General features: G+C 45.6%; 1 protein-coding gene across 1 annotated transcript in view; it reads right to left on the bottom strand.

The window, feature by feature from the left end:
- The window catches only part of TG (thyroglobulin), a 128,362-nt gene that overhangs the window by 73,819 nt on the left and 31,286 nt on the right, over positions 1–23,257 (bottom strand). The window contains exons 22-35 of the mRNA XM_077352914.1: positions 21,673–21,843; positions 17,700–17,822; positions 16,100–16,215; positions 14,724–14,832; positions 13,077–13,274; positions 12,278–12,445; positions 10,536–10,601; positions 10,304–10,384; positions 9,684–9,821; positions 8,706–8,882; positions 7,450–7,561; positions 6,218–6,297; positions 5,333–5,476; positions 597–653 (exon numbers count right to left, since the gene is read on the bottom strand). Of these exons, the coding sequence (XP_077209029.1) occupies positions 597–653; positions 5,333–5,476; positions 6,218–6,297; positions 7,450–7,561; positions 8,706–8,882; positions 9,684–9,821; positions 10,304–10,384; positions 10,536–10,601; positions 12,278–12,445; positions 13,077–13,274; positions 14,724–14,832; positions 16,100–16,215; positions 17,700–17,822; positions 21,673–21,843 (1,740 nt within the window). The remainder of the gene's footprint in view (positions 1–596; positions 654–5,332; positions 5,477–6,217; positions 6,298–7,449; positions 7,562–8,705; positions 8,883–9,683; positions 9,822–10,303; positions 10,385–10,535; positions 10,602–12,277; positions 12,446–13,076; positions 13,275–14,723; positions 14,833–16,099; positions 16,216–17,699; positions 17,823–21,672; positions 21,844–23,257) is intronic.

Here is a 23,257-nt window from a genome sequence, read left to right on the forward strand (position 1 = left end):
GCCCTTTGGTTGTCTTGAGATAAAGAAAGTTCTCTTTATCTGTTGGACTAGGCAAGATCTGTAGGGTGCATGATTCAACAGCATATGAAGAGTGCCCTGCAGGGGGCATCAGAGGAGATGTGTATTTAGCACAGGTTAGGATTAGGAATGTCCAGGTATTTTCCAAATCATTTCCTCCTGAGTCTTGTTTGGCTCTGCTGAAAGTTCCCTGCTCCTTTGAGCACACTTCCTCCTTGACTGGTTCCAGAGGAACAGCTGTTAGGGCCATCTCTCTCATTTTGTACTTACAAAGTACAAAGAATAGGCTGGAATAGGCTGCCTAAGGAGGTGGTGAGCTCCCCCTCACTGGCAGACTTCAAGCAAAAGTTGGATACACACTTTTCTTGGATGCTTTAGGATGCTTAGGGCTGATCCTGCGTTGAGCAGGGGGTTGGACTAGATGGCCTGTATGGCCCCTTCCAACTCTATGATTCTGTGATTCTATGATTCTTATGTTGTTTCTCCTCTTAATGAAACTCATTTATGCTTTAAGTAGCCGGTGCTCCTGTTCTTTTACCTATTTAAATTCTGCCAACCTCCGTATCTTGTTTCCTTACCATTTCCTTCACTTCTTCTAGGCAGATGAACCGGAGGGCACACGCCAGGGACAACAGCTGTTGGAAGAAAAACATATTGAAAGCATGTTATAATTGAGTCATTAGCAAAACAATTCTGTAAACACATCCACGGACATCCCAAGGTTCTTCCATCCCACAACTAGATTCATTTATGAATCTGTCCAAATGTCACAGGCTAGCCCAAGGAGCCATGATGGAGCCATGATGGAGCTCTATGTCATCAAAGCCTGTGGATGTGGAACAGCTCCTTTGGAGAGGGAAACCAAGTACAGAAGCTCCTGACCCAGCTTGTCTCTTGGTGGTACCGGCTGGAGCTACATCTTTCAGTAGTTTTCAGGAGCACTGCCTCTTTGATGCTCAGTTTTCTGTAGGGCAGGGGTAGTCAACCTGTGGTCCTCCAGATGTCCATGGACTACAATTCCCATGAGCCCCTGCCAGCAAACTCTGGAGGACCACAGGTTGAATACCCTTGCTGTAGGGCACAGGCTTGAAACCTGTACTCTCCTAGGCCCTGGCTTTCGTTAGCTGTGTTGTTGTAACCTGTTGATGCTTCATCGTTTCCCTGTTTCTCAGTCCAAGGAAGGTAGCTAATACTGGAGATTCAGACAGCCCCCTGTGAGTTAACCCACATAGCTGGGAGGGATGCATCTGACTCGATGAGCCACCAGTTGGGCTGTTCTGCCATAGATTGTTATACCAAGAGCACTGCATGGATGTTGAGCCTTTCAGCAGTGGATTGGAATGGGTAACCTTGTCGGTGATTCTATGAAACTTGACCCATGCAGGACAAATCCCATCTATCCATCTACCCATCCATCCACCCACCCACCCATCCACCCACCCATCCATCCACCCATCCCTCCATCCACCCACCCACCCATCCATCCATCCATCCATCCATCCATCCATTCGTCCGTCCGTCCGTCCATCCGTCCATCAGTCCATCAACCCATCCATCCACCCACCCACCCATCCATCCATCCATCCATCCATCCATCTATCCATCTACTCATCCATTCATCCATTCATCCATTCATCCATCAGTCCATCTAGCCATCCATCCATCTATCCACCCACCCACCCACCCATCCAACCATCCATCCATCCACCCAACCATCCATCCATCCATCCATCCATCCACCCACCCACCCATCCATCCATCCATCCATCCATCCATCCATCCATCCATCCATCCATCCATCCATCAGTCCATCTAGCCATCCATCCATCCATCCATCCACCCATCCATCCCGAAAACAATACAAGAAATAGTCAATAATATATACATAACCATAACATTAATACTATTAGCTGATAATTGAAACAATGGTAACAGTGCAAACAGGACCAGGAGCAGAATGTATCGATGGATTTCTGGGAAGGAGGGATGAACCAACATAATGCGATCATGCTCAAAATAAATAAAAAATACAGAGGGGGAGGGGGAAGGAGAGGCAGCTAAACAGGCAGAGTTGATACGTATCTACGACAACATCACTTGAAGGGGGGGTGGAGGAGGGAGAAGAGGAGAACCTTGAGCTTCTTCATTGGATAACTATGAATTGCCTTGGGGGGGGGGACGACAGAAATTGCAGTTTATGAGGATTCTCCAACCTTGCTGCAAACAGCGATTGCATTGGGATTTGCTCCTTAAGAGACCGATTTCTGTGTAAAAAGTTTGTTGTTCCACGGGACTTAGGAAGGGCACTGTGGCCATTTTCGTAACTGCGGAAACAGTCTCGCTGCTGAAATTTAGACGGCAAGCTCCTTGGAGTTTCTCTGACTTGCTGCAGCACACTGACTATATAAAATACTCTCCATTTTATCCTGTTGCTGGGAGAGAGGCAGGGTCAGTGGTCTCGTTTCTGGGTTTTCCTTGTGCCAGTTTAAAATAAAAGCTTGAGACACTCCACCCATACAGGCAGGATGCCGCTGCGGTCAGCTGGTTAGCCCAAACAAAAATGTTGGTGGACTCTTAACTTTGTCTGAATGACTGTAATAATAAACTTTGACTTCTGCTGGTCGATGTAATTGGACAGTCAGCGAGAAGATGAAAAAAACTATAAACACTCTATAGGGAGAAATATGAGGCCTACGGGGGGAAAACCAGCTGTATGAAGGGTTCTAAATAGATGGGCTGAGTTATAAACAGATGACCAACGGTTCAACTGAGTTTAGCCCCACAAAAACATTAAAGTTATTCCAGATAGCAGATGCCCTCGGGATTTTATGTCCCACATAAAGAACCTTTACTGTCGAACCCCAAGCTCCCTCGAACCCTGTCTCAAACAATCAGTTAAGTCAAGAGCCCAAGTCACTGGGAAATAAGCTGTTGAATACAGGTGATTAAAATGTAGAATTCATTGAGAATATTGTTATGGCCACGGGAATAAAGAGCTTTAAAATAGCTTTAGATAGATTCACGGAGGAGAGGCCTATCAGTGGCTACTAGCAATTAGGACTGAGGAGAATCTCCATCTTCAGACTCACTATGTCTTTATATTCCGGAGCCACGAGACAACATTAGGGGAAGGCCTCAGCCATGGTGCAGAGAGCCAGCTTGGCATAGTGGTTAGGAGTGTGAACTTCTAATCTGGCGAGCCGGGTTTGATTTCCCGCTCCCCCACAAGCAGCCAGCTGGGTGACCTTGGGCTCACCAGGGCACTGAGAAAGCTGTTCAAGCAGTAATATCAGGGCTCTCTCAGGCTCACCCACCTCACAGGGTGTCTGTTGTGGGGAGAGGAAAAGGAAGGTGATTGTAAGCTGTTTTGAGACTCCTTCAGGTAGAAGGTAGAAAAAAGTGACATATAAGAAGCAACTCTTTTTCTTCTTCTTATCCCCAGAATTAAACTTGATTGGTCTTGAAGGAGCGACTAGATTCACACTTTGTTCTATTGCTCCAGATCAGGCTTTCTAAATCAAGGGCCTAGTCTGCACACAATAGATAATGCACTTTCAATGCACTTTAGAAGTAGATTTTCCTGTTCTGCACAGGACAATCCAGCTGCCAAAGCACATTGAAAGTGCATTATCCTAGGTGTGCAGAATGGGCCAAGGTTTCATGAAAACTTTGGATTTCTTGAGAGCCCTGGAAGGGCTTTCCTAATGAGTGGGAGTTAATTAATTTTTAATATATATTTTTTAAAAACTTAAACATTTATCAGGTCATATGACCGTATATGGTCATGTTGACCTTCCCAAAATGGCAGTAATGGGCCCAGAAGGAGTGGGAAGGGGAGGGGTCCCAGGTGGGCTCAGCTTCCCAAGAATGTTCTGCACAGTCCTGGCAATTCTGGAGTTTCTTGAAGCCTGAAGAATATTTCTGGGGGTTCTCCATGGTAAAATAAGAATAAGAATAAGAATAAGAATAAGAATAAGAATAAGAATAAGAATAAGAATAAGAATAAGAATAAGAATAAGAATAAGAAGAAGAAGAAGAAGAAGAAGAAGAAGAAGAAGAAGAAGAAGAAGAGGAAGAAGAAGAAGAAGAAGAAGAAGAAGAAGAAGAAGAAGAAGAAGCCTGCTGCAGACCAATACAGCCAACTGATGGACTCTGTCCCTCAATAGAGATCTCACCGAGGTTAGAGATCTCACCGAGGAAATTCTGGTGCTTCGAGCACTGAAACTGAAATTTAAGCTTGAATGTTGAGAAAAGAGATCTCCAGCCATGAAAACATTAAATAAACTCAAAGGGTTTTGAACTCTGACTGAAGCTTGCATCATTTGAATAGAATTTCAATTCTCCTTTCACTGAGCATGATTGCAAAATTCATTCCGTTCTATTTTCCTGGTTCTGGTCTCTCATTCCTGGCAAGGCAACTTGAATAATGAGCACAGGAAACGATCAGCAACTGACATTCAGATCTGTTGCTTGTTTGGGTTTCTGTTAGGCATTTAGTTAGAGAGGTTAATGCTTTCTCCTGTCTGAATGGAAGGGAGACACAACAAGATAATCGTCCAGCCATCTTGCATTTCATTGTTTCCATCCTAGTAGCAGCAGGCAAAAGAGCCTCTTGTGGTGCAGAGTGGTAAGGCAGCAGACCTGCTGTCTAAAGCTGTCTGCCCATGAGGCTGGGAGTTCAATCCCAGCAGCCGGCTCAAGGTTGACTCAGCCTTCCACCCTTCCGAGGTCGGTAAAATGAGTACCCAGCTTGCGGGGGGGGGGGAGGTAAACAGTAATGACTGGGGAAGGCACTGGCAAACCACCCCGTATTGAGTCTGCCATGAAAATGCTGGAGGGCGTTTCTGGTCCAGCACTCTCCAATCGTGCGACACCCTAAACTTTGGCTCTCTACAATGCCCAGTTTGAACATTTTAAACTGATTCTCATTGAAATGCTAAATTTACATGTGGCTTGTAACACTTCAGGTCGGGAAATATCCCCAGAGTCATTAGTCTATTGTAGAGTCTTTGTCTAGCAAAACGTTCCTCAACTTTTTTACCACTGAGAAACCCCTGGCATGTTCTTCAACGTTCAAGAAACCCCAGAAGTGGTGTGGTTGTGCAGGCTATGGTAGGGAAGCAGAGTTGTGGACATGCCCAGGCCTCATCCTTGGCCATTGGGGGGGAGGAGGGACTCACATTATTGAATAGAACAATTTAAGTGAATAGAATTTCAAGGCCAATCATAGCTACACTCTCATCTAAAAGTACACTCTCTTGGCATGAGCCAGCTAGTTACGTTCACATGTAACGATTAAATTTCCTGTTTTCACCTCCTTTTTGGTACCATCCAAAGGGATGGGTCCTGGCTTCCGTTTCCGGAGATGCACAGTCTGAAATGTGCCAGTCGTTTCTCAGTTCTTCACTGCATGTCTGGATTCCCAAAGTGTTCAGAACCAAGCACAAGACTTTGCCACCTGCAGAGGGAGACAACACGAAAAAAGGAATCATAGAATCATAGAGTTGGAAGGGGCCATACAGGCCATCTAGTCCAACCCCCTGCTCAATGCAGGATCAGCCCAAAGCATCCTAAAGCATCCAATAAAAGTGTGTATCCAACCTTTGCTTGAAGACTGCCAGTGAGGGGGAGCTCACCACCTCCTTAGGCAGCCTATTCCACAAGGTTCACAATAGAATGCCAACAGAAAAACAAGGAAATTTTCCAAGGCTTAGGGCTGATCCTGCGTTGAGCAGGGGGTTGGACTAGATGGCCTGTATGGCCCCTTCCAACTCTATGATTCTTGTAATAATATTTATATTAAATTCTAATACAATTTTCTATATACATGAAGAATCAACCATAACGGTTTCTAGATAATTTCCTTTTTCAATAACTTCTTCAGTGGTTGAGTCCTCCAATATAAGATTGTTGTAACAATAGTGGGAAAATCCTGCAGCCTTTGCTTATATTGGTGTTTTAATATCAATAGGCCATTGGCTCAAAGGTACCGGAGAATGCGAGTCAAAGTTGGGGAATGGTCTTTGACTAACATTCCCCAGTTCTCTTATGTTTCAGTTTAAGGGCCGCCCCACTCCTCGCAGTCTGGGTTACACGATAAATAAATGTCTCATCTAGTTAAGCCCTTAACAAAATAAGGCTAAGGAGGTTCCAGGTTATCATGGGAACATAAACATTTATCATCATCTGTCATGAATACCTGTCGCTTGGGAAGCATTTAAAAGTCCAAAGCCCATACAACAAGGATCTGCATCACACAGGCGTTCACAGTTCAAGAACCTGAGGAAAAGCACATTTTGCAGTTTTTTTTAACAAAAAGGGAGCTGAGGTCACTTCCTGTCTGACTTGCGGATGAGCCACCTGAACCAATAAGGTTCAATAGCAGGCTGGTCTAGGCCTGCTCAATTCCTTGTCTGAGGTTTTCAGTTGTTTGTTTGTTTGTCCCGCGACTATTGCAAATCATCTTTCAATTTCATGGCAGTGCACAATGCAATCTATCTGGCTGCCCCACTGAGCAAGGGAAGAAGAAGGAGGAAGAGGAGATGAAGGAGGGAAGTTGTTTTTTATATATAAAGGTAAAGGTACCCCCTGTGCAAGCACCGGGTCATGCCTGACCCTTGGGGTGACGCCCTCTAGCGTTTTCATGGCAGACTCAATACGGGGTGGTTTGCCAGCGCCTTCCCCAGTCATTACCGTTTACCCCCCAGCAAGCAAGCTGGGTACTCATTTTACCAACCTCTGAAGGATGGAAGGCTGAGTCAACCTTGAGCCAGCTGCTGGGATCGAACTCCCAGCCTCATGGTCAGAGCTTCAGACAGCATGTCGGCTGCCTTACCACCCTGCACCACAAGAGGCTCTAATATATATATATATATATATCTTCTCTCTCTCTCTCTCTCTCTCTCTCTCTCTCTCTCTCTCTCTCTCTCTCTCTCTCTCTCTCTCTCTCTCTCTCTATCTATCTATCTATCTATCTATCTATCTATCTATACCCTGGGAGTGAGGTTAGGCTGAGAGAGCTCAGAAAGAACTGGGCCCAAGGTCACCCAGCTGGCTGCATGTGGAGAAGTGGGGAATCAAACCCAGATATCCAGATTAGAGGCCACTGCTCTTAACCACCGCAGGAAGCTGGTTCTCAAAATGGATGGGGCCAAAAGGAGAAGTCCCACAAATCCAATTATAAACAAGCGAGCAGACGGACGGACAGACGAATGAATGATTTGCATGTTCCGACTATCCAGGATACGTATGTTGGGAGGGAGGAGTTTACTGGGTAGCACAGAAGTGGCTGGGTGTATGCAGGATGTGACCTGCACACTCCGGTCAGCCCTGTAGTTTGAGGACACCTCTTTTGGATAGAGTACACCTCTCTCTGGCTCAGACCAAGGAAGACGACCCACGCTCGCAAAATGGAACAGAAAGGAAACTGACCCGTCTCCGACAGCTTTCCCCGACATGTCCACCTTGTTGCTCACAGAGATTCCCGAAACGTGACGGAAAAGTAGACGAGTGTAGAAGTTCTTCACGGTCCCTTCCAGGGAGACTGCGGAACAAGGAAGAAAGATGGGAAACTGTATTTATTTGTCTATTTAATTTATACCTCGGCCTTCACTCTTTGCAAACAATTGAAATACATAAAATAAAGCATGGGGTATTTTTTAAAATTTTTTTATTAATAATCATCAAATATAAAATAATTAAATATTAAATCCAGTTCCATGGAAATGTCTTTCAAGTGACGTGTTGGCTGCAGGGCAGCTATTTCTTGCCCCCAATATAGCCACATAAGAGAAGTTTGGAGCTTGTGGGTGGAGCCTGTGCAGCAGCTCCTCCCGCATAATAGGTTATGTGAGTTTACCCTCTCAAAAAAAAGGAAGAGAAGAAGAGTTGGTTTTTGATACCCCGCTTTGTTTTGATAGCCCTGCCCAAAGGAGTCTCAAAGCAGCTTACAATTGCCTTTCCTTCCTCTCCCCACAACAGAATAAATATTTGTTGGTCTTAAAAGTGCCACTGGACAGAAATTTTGTTCTCCCTACAACAGACACCTGCGATATTGAGAGAGCTCTGAGAGAACTGCTCTGTGAAAACAGCACTATCAAGGCTGCGATGAGCCCAAGGTCCCCCAGCTGGCCGCATGTGGAAGAGCAGGGAATCAAACCCGGATCACCAGATTAGAAGCCGCTGCTCTTAACCACTATACCAGGCTGGCTTTCGCATTCCATTTTTCCTTGTAGATGAGGATTGGAAACTACTTTAGCAGTTCCTACATAATTAGCTCATGGTGAATGCCTGGAAGAGGGCTGGATCTCTATCTCTTCAAGACCTCTAAGTCAAAAGAGTACTCTGAAAGATATGAAAGAAGAAAGGCTCCAAGTTCAATCACCAGTATCTGCAATTAAATGGATCGATACAGGGCAACTTCACATGTGCATGTGATCTGACCCACCGGCCACTAGATTTCCTAGATCCCTTTTCTTGCGATGGATGACAAAATAATAAAGTTTATCCCGTGAAGGTTGAAGCCAACATTCCCCTCCTTCTGTCTGGCCCCTCTCATCAATCCACAGGACCAATTCATAGAATTCAATTTCTCTACGGAGACAACCTTCATTTTAATAGCGGAGACGCTGATTGACTCTTGCAACGGTACGGATATGATGTGACCAAAAGACCCAGCCTAAACTCACCTGTTTTCTGAAATAAAGTGGTTGGCTTCTTAGGTAACACAATGCTGCAGTTCTCAGGGAGGCCATTCATCATGTTGTCACAGACCTGGGCCACAGGGTAGAGGGTGCAGGTAAAGTACGTTTGACTTGTGACATCAGGAATGTCAGCTAGATGACAGAATTCATCTTCTGCACAACCTGGAAAGGATAAGAGCTTCAGAAAGCCAGAATTTTCCACCCAGAATACATCCCACCTTCCCCGCATCTCCTACTACATTTCTACCACGTATTTTTACAAAATAGTCGAATTCAGATGCAACACACCCTTTTCTTCCAAATCTCCTTCTTGCTAATCATTGTCATCCTAAACACACGATAGCTCAACACAAACTTTGCCCCTTAATTTAAGAGATCATGAAAAGTCTTCTTATTTCGTAAAAGGTAAAGGTATCCCCTGTGCAAGCACCGAGTCATGCCTGACCCTTGGGGTGACGCCCTCTAGCGTTTTCATGGCAGACTCAATACGGAGTGGTTTGCCAGTGCCTTCCCCAGTCATTACCGTTTACCCCCCAGCAAGCAAGCTGGGTACTCATTTTACCGACCTCGGAAGGATGGAAGGCTGAGTCAACCTTGAGCCGGCTGCTGGGATTGAACTCCCAGCCTCATGGGCAGAGCTTCAGACAGCATTTCTGCTGCCTTACCACTCTGCGCCACAAGAGGCTCTCCTTATTTAGTACATATCTTCAAAATATCAGAAGGACGTTTACACAATTACGATCCCAATGTATGCCAACAGCGCTTCTTACTGGTTGTTATTCTCGAGTGCTGTTGGCTCTCCATTCAGTGGAGAGCCCCTAGTGGAGGACTTAGTACATGACATCTTATTTTGTCCTTTGTACCCAGATTCAGGGTCCAGTTCTGTGGACAAGCTCCTTATGAGCTCCTAACTAGTAGTAACATCTGTGCACAAGCATATAGACAACGGAGAAGTTCTCTTACGCGTAAGACACCAGAGGCGGGCTTGTTCTGCTGAGTAAGCGTGCTTGAAGATCCAGTACTCTTGGGACGGAAGGGGCCTGTGTTGGTCGGTCTGGATTTGGCTGCCTTCCACCAAGGAAAAGAGGTCCAGGGTCGAATCTGATTGATGCCAATGAGACAGCCAGAAAGAAGCAGAGAGAGAAAGTAGAAAGTTCTATAGAAAGAATTCTATGCCAGTGGCGTATATTTGTCTCTATATTCTGCTTTTAGCCAACATCAGGACCCAAACCAGCTTAGAACCTTGTTCTTGTCCTCCATTTCCTCACAACAACAGTCCAGTGAGGTAGGCCAGAATGAGAATTTGCGATGGACCCAGGGTTACCCACAGAGTTTCCATGGTAGAAGTGGGGATTTGAACTCAGGTCACCCAGGGCCCTAATCCTCCATTGTGATCACTTGACCACAATCTTATAACGTCCTGTAGAAGCATTCATTAAAAAGGAGGGACCACGCCAAGAGAATTGCGTGTTGTTTTATGGAAAAGTCAAGTCAACTCGTTTTCGCCAGCAAAATGGGATTGTATACTGAAAAATCTTTCATTACATGAAATACACAGTGGCTCGCTTTTACTATGCCAGTACCTGTCAGGCCTGGCTCTCTCATTTCTGGGGTGGCAGCAGCGTCACACAGGCTGGATCTCGTCCGACTGACCATATCAGAATCTAGACCGCAAGCAGAACAAAATTTAGTTATGCAGAGGCAGGCAATGGCAAACTAGCTTTGAACATCCCTTGCCTTGCAAATCCCACAGGTCTCGCCGTGAGTTGGCTGTGCAATCCTCCTTCCAAAAGTGACATGAAAAAACAGCCTTACCTTTCCATAGATAAACTCGCTGGAAGTGGTTGAAAGAATTATCCTTTTCTTCTCTGACCCCAGAGGCTGAAAAAGAAGAAGAATTGGTTCTTATATGTCGCTTTTCTCTACCAGAAGGAGTCTCAAAGCAGCTTACCATCGCCTTCCTGTCCTCCCCCCACAACAGACACCCTGTGAGTTAGGTGAGGCTGAGAGAGCTCTGTAAGAACTGCTCTGTGAGAACAGCTCTAAAAGCCCAAGATTACCCAGCTGGCTGCATGTAGGGAATCAAACCCAGCTCACCAGATTAGAAATCCATGCTCCTAACCACTACACCAAGCTAGCTCTCAGAAAGGAAGGATCAGTTCCTTCCTCATACAAGATGCTGGCTGGCATTGTGACCACCATTTCTAACACTTTTGACTTCTAGGGATTAATACAGTCTCATTATCAATGAAAATTGGAAGTATGCATGTGGGTGGGGGGGGGAGAATAATCGGTCTTCAGTGACGTGAGTGGGTGCAGTGTTAAAGACACAAAGTCACGGGCTTTATGCTCTTCCAAACCATTATTTTGAAGATCAGGAATGAATCATGTTCTCGCATGCTCCCTTGAATGCCCTTCTCTCACGTGCCTTCCTTTTTAGTTTCCTGTTTGATGCGAATCACAGTTATCCGATGAGAATATGAATATGAATATGAGAATATGAAACTATAATTAGAATGCGGCCCCCACAACTGATCAGAACAACACGTGAATATATGGTTTCTGGCTCTAGTATGGAGGGGTGGTGCTAACTGTGGTTTGCCGGTTCAGATGTCCCAGCTGACTGTGGTTAGGACAAAACAGGAAGTGACACAAAGAGAGCAGGAAGAGGCGGGCTCTCACAGCTCATGCATGAAATTCCAAACAGAGGCTTGGAGGGCCACTGAAATGAGCCAGAGCATAGAATTTCCATTTCTATGGGGGCATGGCCCTGGTTCATTCCACCCTATGTTATTATTTTCAATTATTTCAAAACAGGGAAGAAAACTGGCCAAAGCAACTGCTCCAAAGGAAATCATTTCCAAACTTAAATGATCATAGGAAGCTGCCTCATACAGAATCAGACCGCTGGATTGCTACAGTCCATATTGTCAATTCAGACTGGAAGCTGCTCTCCAGGGTCCCAGGAAGAGGTCTTTCCCATCACCGCCTGCCAGATGTTTAGCTGGAGATGCTGGAAATTAAACCTGGGACCTTCTCCCTGTCAGTCACATGCTCTGCCACTCAGCTTTTTGAAATCGGGTATGAACTCGGGAACCACCTCTATTTTTGATGAAGAGGTTTCCTTGTTTCAAATACATAGCTGAAGACCGCCTTGGGTCAGGAGATGCTCAGCAGAAAGGCAGACGTAGAACTATTTGTTATATTTTGTTATTTCTTATATAAAGACACTGAGGACCAATCGTTGGGAATTGAACCCAATCCAGTAGTCATCTTGACAGAGCTCTTCCAGCTTCTTCACTGGAAGAACACAGATGGTCTTCTTCTATTGGACAATAATGGTCTACTGAGTACAATTCTAGATTTAGCTGAATTTGCCACAGGGGTCCATGCCAGAGTAACTTCTAGGCTAGACAGGGATGCCAACTTCCAGGTGGGACCTGGGAATCCCCTGGACTACAGATTATCTCCAAACTACAGGGATCAGTGTGAAGGTATCCTGATAGAAACCAGAACCACGCTGGAGTACCCCGACACTGGGAAAGGAATTCACTTACTTCCTGTGAGCACCTGGCCTCCCAGCTGGAAAGTGTACTGCTTCTGTCCCTCTGCATACTTCTCTCTTGGACACAGGTCTCCTCCTCTCCGTGTCACGGTTCCATCCCAGTCATTAGCATTGCAGGTAAACACATCTGGGTAGCTCATGAGCCCACAAATTATATTGCCTAGAGAAAGTTGAGGGAAGCAATGCCATCAGGCTGGCCAGATTCTGATCTTGCACACCAAGAGAGAGACAAAGTTCCATCTACTTCTACCCAGGGGAGATTACAGATGTACACCAGAAAAATGGGCTTGGTGCACGACAACCAATAATAATAGAAGAAGAAGAAGAAGAAGAAGAAGAAGAAGAAGAAGAAGAAGAAGAAGAAGAGTTGGTTCTATATGCTTCTTTTTTCTCTACCATGAGTCTCAAAATGGCTTACAATTGCCTTCCCTTGCCTCTCTTCACAACAGACACCTTGTTTTGGAGGTGAGTCCGAGAGAATTTTTGTCAGGACTGCTCTGTGAGAACAGCACTATCATGACTATTACAAGCCCAAGGTCACCCAGCTGGCTGCATGTGGGAGAGGAGTGGGGAATCAAACCCGACTCGCCAGTCTGCGCTTCTCACCACTACACCAAACTGGCTCTAATAGTCTAATAGTCCTAATAATCTAACTGTCTTTGAGGTGCTGCTGGACTCTTGCTCCTTCTACGCCTGCTGCGGTGTGCTTTTCCCTTTAAAATGTCCACTTCAAGCGGGGTCAATGTGGGGATAAGCTTTGTCCTCCACATCTGTAGTCTGGACACTGTTACCTCCATCCAGGGGGACCTGGCTCAAGATGAAACCATCACAGCAAGCGTCTTGGCTGCAGCGCTGGCGGCAGAAGAGATGAACATCGGTCAAAGACGTCGCAGCCGCTGACAGAACCAGGTTCCTGAACACGCCAGAAACAACATCCTGGAAACTGGTCCACTCAAAGGTCTTGTCTCCAGCTGTTGTGAATTCTTGCCCTGGGAAGAAGAGAAAGGAGTTCAGCAAAAGGTTCCAAACAGGGGAAACAGATAATGGCCAGGTGGCTTCTGCAAATCTCTAGGAAGGGACGGCTGCTAACCATCAAGATTTGGATGCATTTAATATTTTTAAAAAGTTAATTGCTTACCCACTGCTCCCAGCATGCTGGCTTGCTGTGGGTTACAACAATAAAACCCCACAGTAAAACAATAAAACAATCCCCACTGTTAAGACCTTAACCTTTCTCCACATCGAAGGCTAAGCCTCGTCCTCTCCCCCCCCCCTCAGGTTGATTAAGGGGAGAATAGCCTGCCATTTAAATTCATCCCCTCTCCCCCCTGTCTCCCATGGCAGTGTTAGACTGTGCCAGGAACCCAATTCTATCTTTCCCAGCTGGTTATATTCCATTATGTTGAGACCGATGCCTGGAGCATGGGGAAAAGATCTGTTTAGGACAGGTAGGATAGGTACCACCATTTTGTACCTGTTTTGTGATTGTTTTAAAGGGGTATCTTTTATCTGATATTGCTGCATTTTTTGTTTTGTGAACCGCTGCGAGCCCGTTTCTGGGAGCGGCGGTATAAAAATGCAATAATAAATAAATTCTCAACCTAACAGCTTTACCTTCCTAATGCTCACTGAATGCCGGTCCTCTAAACCAGAGGTAGTCAACCTGTGGTCCTCCAGATGTTCATGGACTACAATTCCCATGAGCCCTTGCCAGCGTTTGCTGGCAGGGGCTCATGGGAATTGTAGTCCATGAACATCTGGAGGACCACAGGTTGACTACCCCTGCTCTAAACGGTTAAACTATGCTGAGCAAAAAATTAAAATGTTTGGAATGCCTCTAGATTCACTAGCCTCGGTGCCTGCTTTATCAGCATGTGAGTTGATTTTTAGACTCCGATTTTCACTGCCCGAAGGTGTCTCAAAGCAGCTTACAATCCCCTTCCCTTCTCCCCACAACAGACAACCCTGTGAGCTAGGTGGGGGCGAAAGAGCTCTGACAGGAATGCTCTGTGAGAACAGAACTATTAGGACTGTGACTAGCCCAGGGCCACCCAGCTGGCTGCACGTGGAGGAGAGGGGAATCAAACTGAGCTCACCAGATAAGAAGGACACTGCTCTTAACCTCTACAGCATGCTTAACCACCATAAATAATCTTCTTCCTAGCTGCAACTGGCAAACAGTAAATTGGCTGAACCAGGAGAAGTTGATGAATAACTAGTTGTCAGCATTTTTGAAGGATACATATGTGCTTTATCCTTTTCTCTCCTTTTAAAACATTAATAGATACACACAGTGCCTAGTTTCAAAATGGTAAAATCACACAGTTCTTGAAGGATTACATCTCCTCTTCCTACATGGCCCTGATCTGAACTGGGGTTTTCAGAGATTGACAGAAGTCTGTAATGCCTGTCCTGGCCTGAAGCCATTGAGAACATACCTTTTTTCAGGTAGACCTTCACTGTGTCTGGATCCCGGCTTCTCACTTTAATCAGGCAGCTAAGGTGAGTGATACCAACAGTGGCGGAGTTGCCAAAGAGGCCTTCAGCCTAAGACAAACATATCTCCGGGTTAGGCACACTCCGTTTTAATTCAGGCCAGACAGTTAAATGCCGCCTATCGAATTTCCGCTTCTTAATAGACAATGAGGAGTGTTTGGTCAAGCTATTCCTAATATTTAGGGCTAACGCAGAAGGCACGGGACTCATGTTGAGAGGCAGGATGGTATAGTGTTTACTGCACCAGACTGGAATCCGGGGGATCTGGGTTCAAATTCCCGCTGTCGCATAGACAACCTTTGGCCAATTATATACTTTTAGCCTAACCTACCTCACAGGATTGTTGTGAAGGTAAAATGGAGGGGGGGTGATGGGAGACTACAGGGTTCATTTGTGTTTGTGCTGACGAAGTGAAAGCACCTTCTTGGCCTGTGTCCACCACAGTGTGTGATGTAGTTACCATGCGAATCTAACCTTCAAACATTAGACAATAGGAGCTTGTAGCTAGCAATGTATCGTTAGCAATGTATCAGCATACAGCTGCACAAAAAGCAGCCTTATATAACTATGAGCATGTGCAATGGTAGTTTTGATATTTCAATAAAAAAGGGCTCTCAAGGGAGTCGAGGGGCAGGAGTCTGCTGGACCAACTCTGTGTAAGTGCGTATCATGAGCCACTGAATCCTCCACTGGGGGGTAGATGGGATACAAGTAAAAGCATATAAATTAAAGGATTGATAAATATAAATGGAGGGTAAAAGCCAGAGAAGGCTATTATATTTTCACCCCACCATTTCCTCCAGGAGTCAAAGGTGAATGAAGGAATATTTATTTACAGCCATGTAGACCAAAACAGTACTTAAAATATCAGATAGATACAATAAACTATTTAAGTTAACCATATATAAACTGGTTGGTAACAACTTTAAAATCCATTGTAATTGTAAACTATAAGAGATACTACAAAATTTAATTTTAAAAAATGACCTTATAAAAGAACTACGCAATTTCCTTTGTGGATCACCAGGCTACAATGCACTTTCGCATATGCTGAATAATGCACTTTCAACAGATTTCCAATGCACTTTAGTGGATTTTGCCATTTCACACAGCAAAATCCAGTTGCAAAGTGGATTGAAATCGAATTGAAAACGCAATATTCAGTGCGTGTGAAAGTGCTCTACAGTCTGCCAGTTGGCCATCCCCCATACAACCCAAAGGCATGGTTTCCAACTTTTCCAAAAGCCAAAAAGGGGGAGCTATCCACCCAGACCCCATTCCCCAGGCATATCAACATGAAGCGACAGTGTTTGGTTACCAGTCCAGAAGCAGAACAATTGTAATTGCTCTCAGCAGCACTATACAGCTCACACAGCATTCCTGTCCCTTCACCGGACAATGCGACAAACCCACAGGACTCCTCCTTCTCGCACGCTGAAAATACAAGGTCAGTCACCAGACTTAGCACGTCGTAACAGAGGCCATGGTGGTATACTGAGCATTAAAAATAAAGCATCTTCTAGTTTTCAAGTAAGACAAATTTAGCTGGTCCTGAGTTGAAAACTGGTGGAAAGATCTAGTAACCAGAAGACAAGAACCTAAAAAGTTCAACACCAGGAAAATGAACTTAAGCCTCTACGGCAGCCTTTTTCTACCATTGAGAAACTCCTGGAACATTCTTCAGGATTCGAGAAACCCCAGAAGTGGCGCCATCATGCAAAATATGGTTGGGAAGCAGAGCTTTGGACACGCCCACCCCGGGCCCCTCCCCTTCCCACCCCCTCCAGGCCCATCATTGGCCATTGGGGGGGGCAGGTCAACATAACCTATTATAGTCATATCACTGATAAATATTCAACAAATGTTAAAGATATATTAAAAATTAATTAACTCGCACCCCACTGCTTCATGAAATCCTGTTTGAGAAAGCCTGCTCAACTGGGTGGAATGCAATTTTTTAAAAAATATAATACTAGTATTTATAAAACCCAAGGCTTTGGGCATAGCCTCAATAAAATTAATACATTTGTACATGTTAAACCAAAAGATTTTCATAGTATGAACTTTGACTCTGTGAAAGGTATGAAAGGTATGAAATTTTTGTTGGTCTCTAGGTGTTGTGTTGCTCTATTGTAGACCAACATGGCTACCCTCTGAAACTATCTTCACAAGGGGAGGAATGAAATTAATGCAAAAGAAATTCTGTCTAAACATCCAGAAGAAGTTCCTGACAGGGCGGTTTCTCAGTGGAACAGGCTTCCTCAGCAGGTGGTGGGTTCTCCATCTTTGGACATGTTTAAACAGAGGCTGGATAACCCTCTGACGGAGAGGCTGATTCTGTGCTCAAGGGGGTGGCAGGTTACAGTGGATGAGCGATAGGGTTGTGAGTGTCCTGCATAGTGCAGGGGGTTGGACTAGATGACCCAGGAGATCCCTTCCAACTCTATGATTCTATGATTCTTTGAATGCACACCCCAAATTCCAGCAAGAAGAATCAGCATCCGTCTATATCAGGCTTTCTCAACCAGGGTTTCGTGAAACCCTGGGGTTTCTTGACAGCCCTGGAAGGGTTTCCCGAATGGGTAGGAGTTAATTCATTGCATACATATAGTTAAAATGTATTAAACATTGGGTGATATGACTATATATGATCATGTTGATCCACCCACCCCACCCTAAATGGCCAATGATGGGTCTGGAGGAGATGGGAAGGGGAGGAGCCCCGGGTGGGCGTGTCCACAGCTCTGCTTCCCAACCATATTCTGCACCATCACACCAATTCTGGATTTTCTCAAAGCCTGAGGAATGTTTCAAGGGGTCCTCAACAGTAAAAAAGTCGAGAAAGACCTATCTACATCCTGTCTCCACCACTCTGCTGCCCCCTTTCTTCGACAAAAAGGAAATGCAGTCTTCCTCACCTGCAACACATTGCCAAAGTGCACTGTTAGGCTCTCCTTGGATGGTCTCAGACCGAACCACCTCAGCCTCCTCTGTCGAGGCGTAAAGCTTGGAGGCAGGGACGCTCTCGAAACGCCGAAGAACTGAAACAAAAAGTATGCGAATTCAGGACACGCCACATTTCACAGGATTGTCAGTGTCAACAGCCATTCTCATGATGGAGAAAATGCCCTTTTCCTCCAAGAAGACTTTTGGGACATGCAGAAGAGAGAGACAGGCCCTGATCCAAAGATTGATCTAGATGTCCATCACATTTGTATTGTAGTAACATCACCCAAGAAGCTACACACTATGCGTCTGCCAGCCCCATCTAGCTGTTTGTTGGTCTGCTGCAAAGTCGTAGAATGTTCATCAACATTTCAAATACTGAGGTGAAAGGCAAGGTCACAGAATGGTAAAAATCAGTATGAGGGAAGTGGGATCTAGAAAAATGTCACACAGAGACATAAGGGAAACTGTGCTATAGTTGGGCTAAGGAGATGGAGGGGGGGGAGTGATTTGATTTCCCCAAAACGTATTAGGGAGGCAACAAAAACCTGAAGCAAGAGAACTGACTACTTGAGTACAAAATTCCTCAGGGGACATCACTGTTTGGAGGTGCTGGCATGGATGCCGGCACAAAATGTTTTATAAAATGTTTACAGATAGCTTTTTACTACCCCGTAAAGTCATTCCAGGTCATGTGCTTTACCACGTATAGATGGTTTCAATCTAGGAGGCATTAAGGTTTCGGCTGCTATGGTAGGCCTCGCTTCTGTTATGCATTAGATGGATTTGCACATTCACCAGCACAAAGTCCACACATCAGAGGCTGTCAGATGCTATCTCAATGGAAAGGAATACAGCCCAACTGGGCCTCTGGCATTAAATTTACAAAAAACACACACACACACATCCCAATGCCAGAATGTGTCTCGTGTCACTTGAAAAAACAACTTAGACGGGTATGGCCTTATACAACCTTTCCAGATCTGTCTGTTTCCAAAATAAACATTTCTATCGATTATTTATTATTTATTTGTTCGTACATGAACGTTCGTTCTGCCCTGTCTCGACAGGCTCGACGGGTTATGCTCCCAGCAGAGACACAACATTTTTAGCAGTGCCCAACCAAGGTGCTGGTACTTAACTTTAAAGCCCTAACCAGGGATGGCCAAATTGCGGCTCTCCTGAGGTCCATGGAGTATGGCAGGGGCTCATGGGAATTGTAGTCCATGGACATCAGGAGAGCCACAGTACGGTCTGGGATCTTCGTACCAGCAGGATTGCTTGCTCTCCTATGGCCCTCAAAGGAGCCTACACTCCAGCACAGAGAGATAAAGTTGGCCTCAACCAAAGCCAGGGCTTTCTCAGTCCTGGAACCATCCTGGTGGAACACTCCCCCGAGGGAGATCGGGGTCCTGCGGAACTTTAAGCAGTTCCACAGGGCCTGCAAGACAGAGTTGTTCCGCCAGGCCCAGCCCACTCAGATGGTGTCTGTTGTGGGGAGAGGAAAGGAAGGAGATGGCAATCTGTTTTGAGACTCCTTTGGGTAGTGAAAAGCAGAGTATAAAAACCAACTCTTGTTGCCGTTTTGAGACTCCTTTACTTTTGGAAAGGATAACAGAAGTAGTCCCATAAAGATGATCCCAAAGGTTCAGGGAGGTGTATATAGTCCTCTTTCTTCCCATTTTATCCTCACAATGACCCTATGAGATAGGAAAGGCCAACAGAGTGCTCCCAATCGAAGGTCACATGATCAGATAACTTGACAGAGAGGAATTTGTACCAATGCGAATCACTAAGCCACACATGTCCGGCAAGAAGAACTGAGTCCAGGAGCATCTTATGGACTTTGAAGAGAACCCCAAGATTTTTTTTGGGGGGGGGGAGTTTGAGAGCCAAAGCCAGCTTAGTGTAATGGTTAAGAATGGCAGCATCTAATCTGGAGAGCCAGGTTTCATTCCCTGCTCCTCCACATGCAGCCAGCTAGGTAACCTGGGGCTAATCACAGTCCTGGTAGGTCTGTTCTCACAGAGCTGTCAGAGCTCTCTCAGCTCCACCCTTTCCCTAGGTTATCTGTTGTGGGGAGAGGAAAGGGAAGACAATTGTAAGCCGCTTTGAGATTCCAGGTAGAGAAAAGTGGCATATAAGAACCAACTCTTCGACTGCTTTGTCAGATACAAGTAGGGGGCTTTGCCTCTTGTGGGCTCATGCCCTGAATCCCTTGTTGGCTTCTGGATTGTTCAAGACTTTACTGGAATTGTAAAACCAGGATGTATCTTCTCTGGGCAATGCCAGTCCTGTGCTGATCAGAAGTGAATGTTCACATTGTTGTCAGAACTACAGAGGCAAGGCATTTGATCCAAGTGTCATTTCTGCTCAGAAAAAGAGTTCAAGGGTGTGCCAGGAACGGGGAAAATGAAATGGCCTCAGTGTCTCCCGGTCAGCCAGAAAGAGAGCTGACTGAAAGGAGGTTTATAAGCAATTGGGACTCTTGTTTATAGAGTGCTAGGGACTTTTATTGTCTTTTACAGCAGGGGTAGTCAACCTGTGGTCCTCCAGATGTTCATGGACTACAATTCCCAGAAGCCCCTGCCAGCATTTGCTGGCAGGGGCTCCTGGGAATTGTAGTCCATGAACATCTGGAGGACCACAGGTTGACTACCCCTGTTTTACAGGGTTGGAACCAGCTCTAGTAACATGGCATAGGAAGGGCGATTCTGCTCTGCGCATGGAAGATATCTAGCTCGGCAATTGCCTGGTATCGATTTACATATTGAAACTCGTCCCACAGTTTCCATGCGAGAGTCGGAGCACTGACACTCCTTCGTTCATGGCTTCCCTCGTATCTTCAAAGACAACTAGCCAGCCACACTTGCCCAAAGTTGATAATCAACTGCGTACATCTTGGGAGGGCTCAAGTTGCCTCAATGACAAGTTGGCCATCCCTCCAGTGGGGGTTCTCAGCCCCAGGTCCCATTTCCTACTACTGCTCAGAGAGGCTACAGGAGAAAAATAAAACAAATGGCCATCGGGTGAGACGGCATGTCTGGAAAACCCTAGAAGCAACATCGCGCCTCTCTAGGAACTGCTAGAAACTCTATGGCCTGGAGCAGTGAAGAAAGGAGGGGAATGGGCCTACAGCGTGATGTCAGTCCTGAGAAAAATCGGAAGTGACATCATGCCTCTCTAGGAATTGCCAACAATAGAGTGGATGAGCGATAGGGTTGTGAGTGTCCTGCATAGTGCAGGGGGTTGGACTAGATGACCCAGGAGGTCCCTTCCAACTCTATGATTCTATGATGTCACTTCTGAGTTCCCTTCCAAGTGACATTATTATGTTGCTGTCAGCTGCCCCGGATGAGCCAATCGGGACACAGAGGATATTATTTGAAAAATATCAGGAGCTTCCTGATCTAAATATTTTAAATACACATCTCCTGCGCTGCCTCCTGCAGGACATTCCCCATATTCTGTTGAATCGTGCCCACTGCAGATCTTGCCTATTCCAACAGCACTGTGGGTTACAACTTCGGCAACAGGAGTCCCCAATTTGGTGCCTGCCAAAGCCTTTCTTGGCACCCAATCAAGTGTTTTTAGAAAGTGGGCAGGACTAGGTGGGGCTTTTGTCCACTAGGGATTCTGATTGGCTGTGCAGATTAGAAGGGATCCAGTTAAACAGTGTTCCTTCCAGAACTGTTGAAAAGTTACTATTACAGTTGTATATACCTGACAATTTTGGATTGGCTCCATCTCCTATACCAACCATTCTTGCGACTGGCTCTACCTGCTGCACTTGCCATGTTAGGATTGTGGCCGCTGCCCTGCATCAGAATCCCAAAGCTTCAGAAAGGCTGGGGACCCGTCGTCTATAAAATACCTTTTGAGTGGCCAAGGGCTGCTTAAGAGCCGAGGCATAATACCTGTATGAGAAATGGCCCAGGGCCTCACCTAAGCACTGGGAGACTGTAAGACGACTGTCTGTTTGAGTCCACTCCAAGATATTCCCAAGGCTATCGACACAGAATGACTTGTTGGTCGCAGGGTCTTCAAAGTAAGGCTCGTACTGGCCTTGGTCATCACACGCCAAGCCTCGTTGGTCCACCTGGCAGGCAGTGACACCTATCGCAGGAGAACAGGGAAGAGTTAGGACGGACATTGTTTTTCATTCTTGAGTCTCATGGACAAGGAGTTCCATTCTGGATTGAGCCCTGATTTACAAGAGGGGCTAAGGGATTTGCAGAGTCTGTAGCACCAGAGCTGACTTAAGGATACGCAGGGTCTTAGCAGAGTTCAATTGCAGTGCGAGCAACCAGACGGGGTTGGAGGAGCCCCCCACATTGGAAAGGGCTGTCCTTAAAGAGGGAAAGGGGGGGGAGAGAGAGGTTATGGCCATGATCTATGAGGGAGGTGGCACAGTGCAGGGTCCCTGGAAGTGTGAGGCCCAAAGCATGCGCTAAGTGTGCTACATGCACATTTGTGCGAGGACCCAGTGATTTATAATGTGTGCCTCATATTATCATCTATAGACAGGGCACTGGATGTTACAATGCTTATGGGAGACGTAACCCAAGAAAGAAGGGAAAAAGCATAAATGGCATCAATCCTCTGTTTGAATCACCAAAACTCCTATGGTTTTACCATAGAGTTTCTGTTGACATGACTTCATTTCTGCATTTATCTTGGAAATTATGTTCTGCTGCCACCAGTGGCCACCATCCTATGTCCCTGCCCCTCTCTGTCCTCTAGGTTCTACCTGGAGGTTGGTAACCCTATGACCCCCATGCATAATCCACCACTGATTGCTAGGCAAAGACTGACAACAGTAGACAATACTGTGTTTGGTGGATCTTGGTAAAAGGCAGCTTTATTTGTCCTTTCTTATGCATTTTTTAAACATTACTTAATTTTTTATGCAAATGTTTTTTTGAATTGTAGTTCTGCAAGAGGTTAAGGGTCTCAAACAACAGATTTATTTTTAATTAGCTGCATTAAACTGAAACATTATATCATTTGCAACGTAAATGTAACCTGAGTGACATGTTGGGACTCTTTCTGTGCAACAATTTGCTCCCTCTAGTGGTCGATTCAACATTATACAGCTTCGTGCTTCGGATAACAACCTGCAGTTTAATTCTCAGGTCAATATAATGGACATCAAGTGATGTAGCATAGAATCAACCACTAGAGGGGGCAAAACTCTTGCATAACCAACAACCCTCCCCAGAGGAACAGAAACACACAAGTGAAAAAACTCATTGTTTCTTGGGTTATATCTCCATTAAGCATTGTAGCCCCCAAACGGACAAACTCCAGGAATTAACTTGATATGTCAACATCACCTGAAAATGACATTGGGGGGGGGGGGTGACTGTTTTTTGGGCAAAACTCTGTGGTTAGAAGCCAATTCCATCACAGAGTTTTTGCCCCCAAACCAGAGCAGCACCCCTGAGATGCCAGCATCTCTTCTGGGTGACATCAGCACATTTTGGTACTCCTCCCCCACTGACAGCTGCGAAGGACCTGAAAATGCTAT

Source organism: Paroedura picta, chromosome 9 (genome assembly GCF_049243985.1).
Source record: "Paroedura picta isolate Pp20150507F chromosome 9, Ppicta_v3.0, whole genome shotgun sequence".
NCBI classification, from domain to species: domain Eukaryota; kingdom Metazoa; phylum Chordata; class Lepidosauria; order Squamata; family Gekkonidae; genus Paroedura; species Paroedura picta.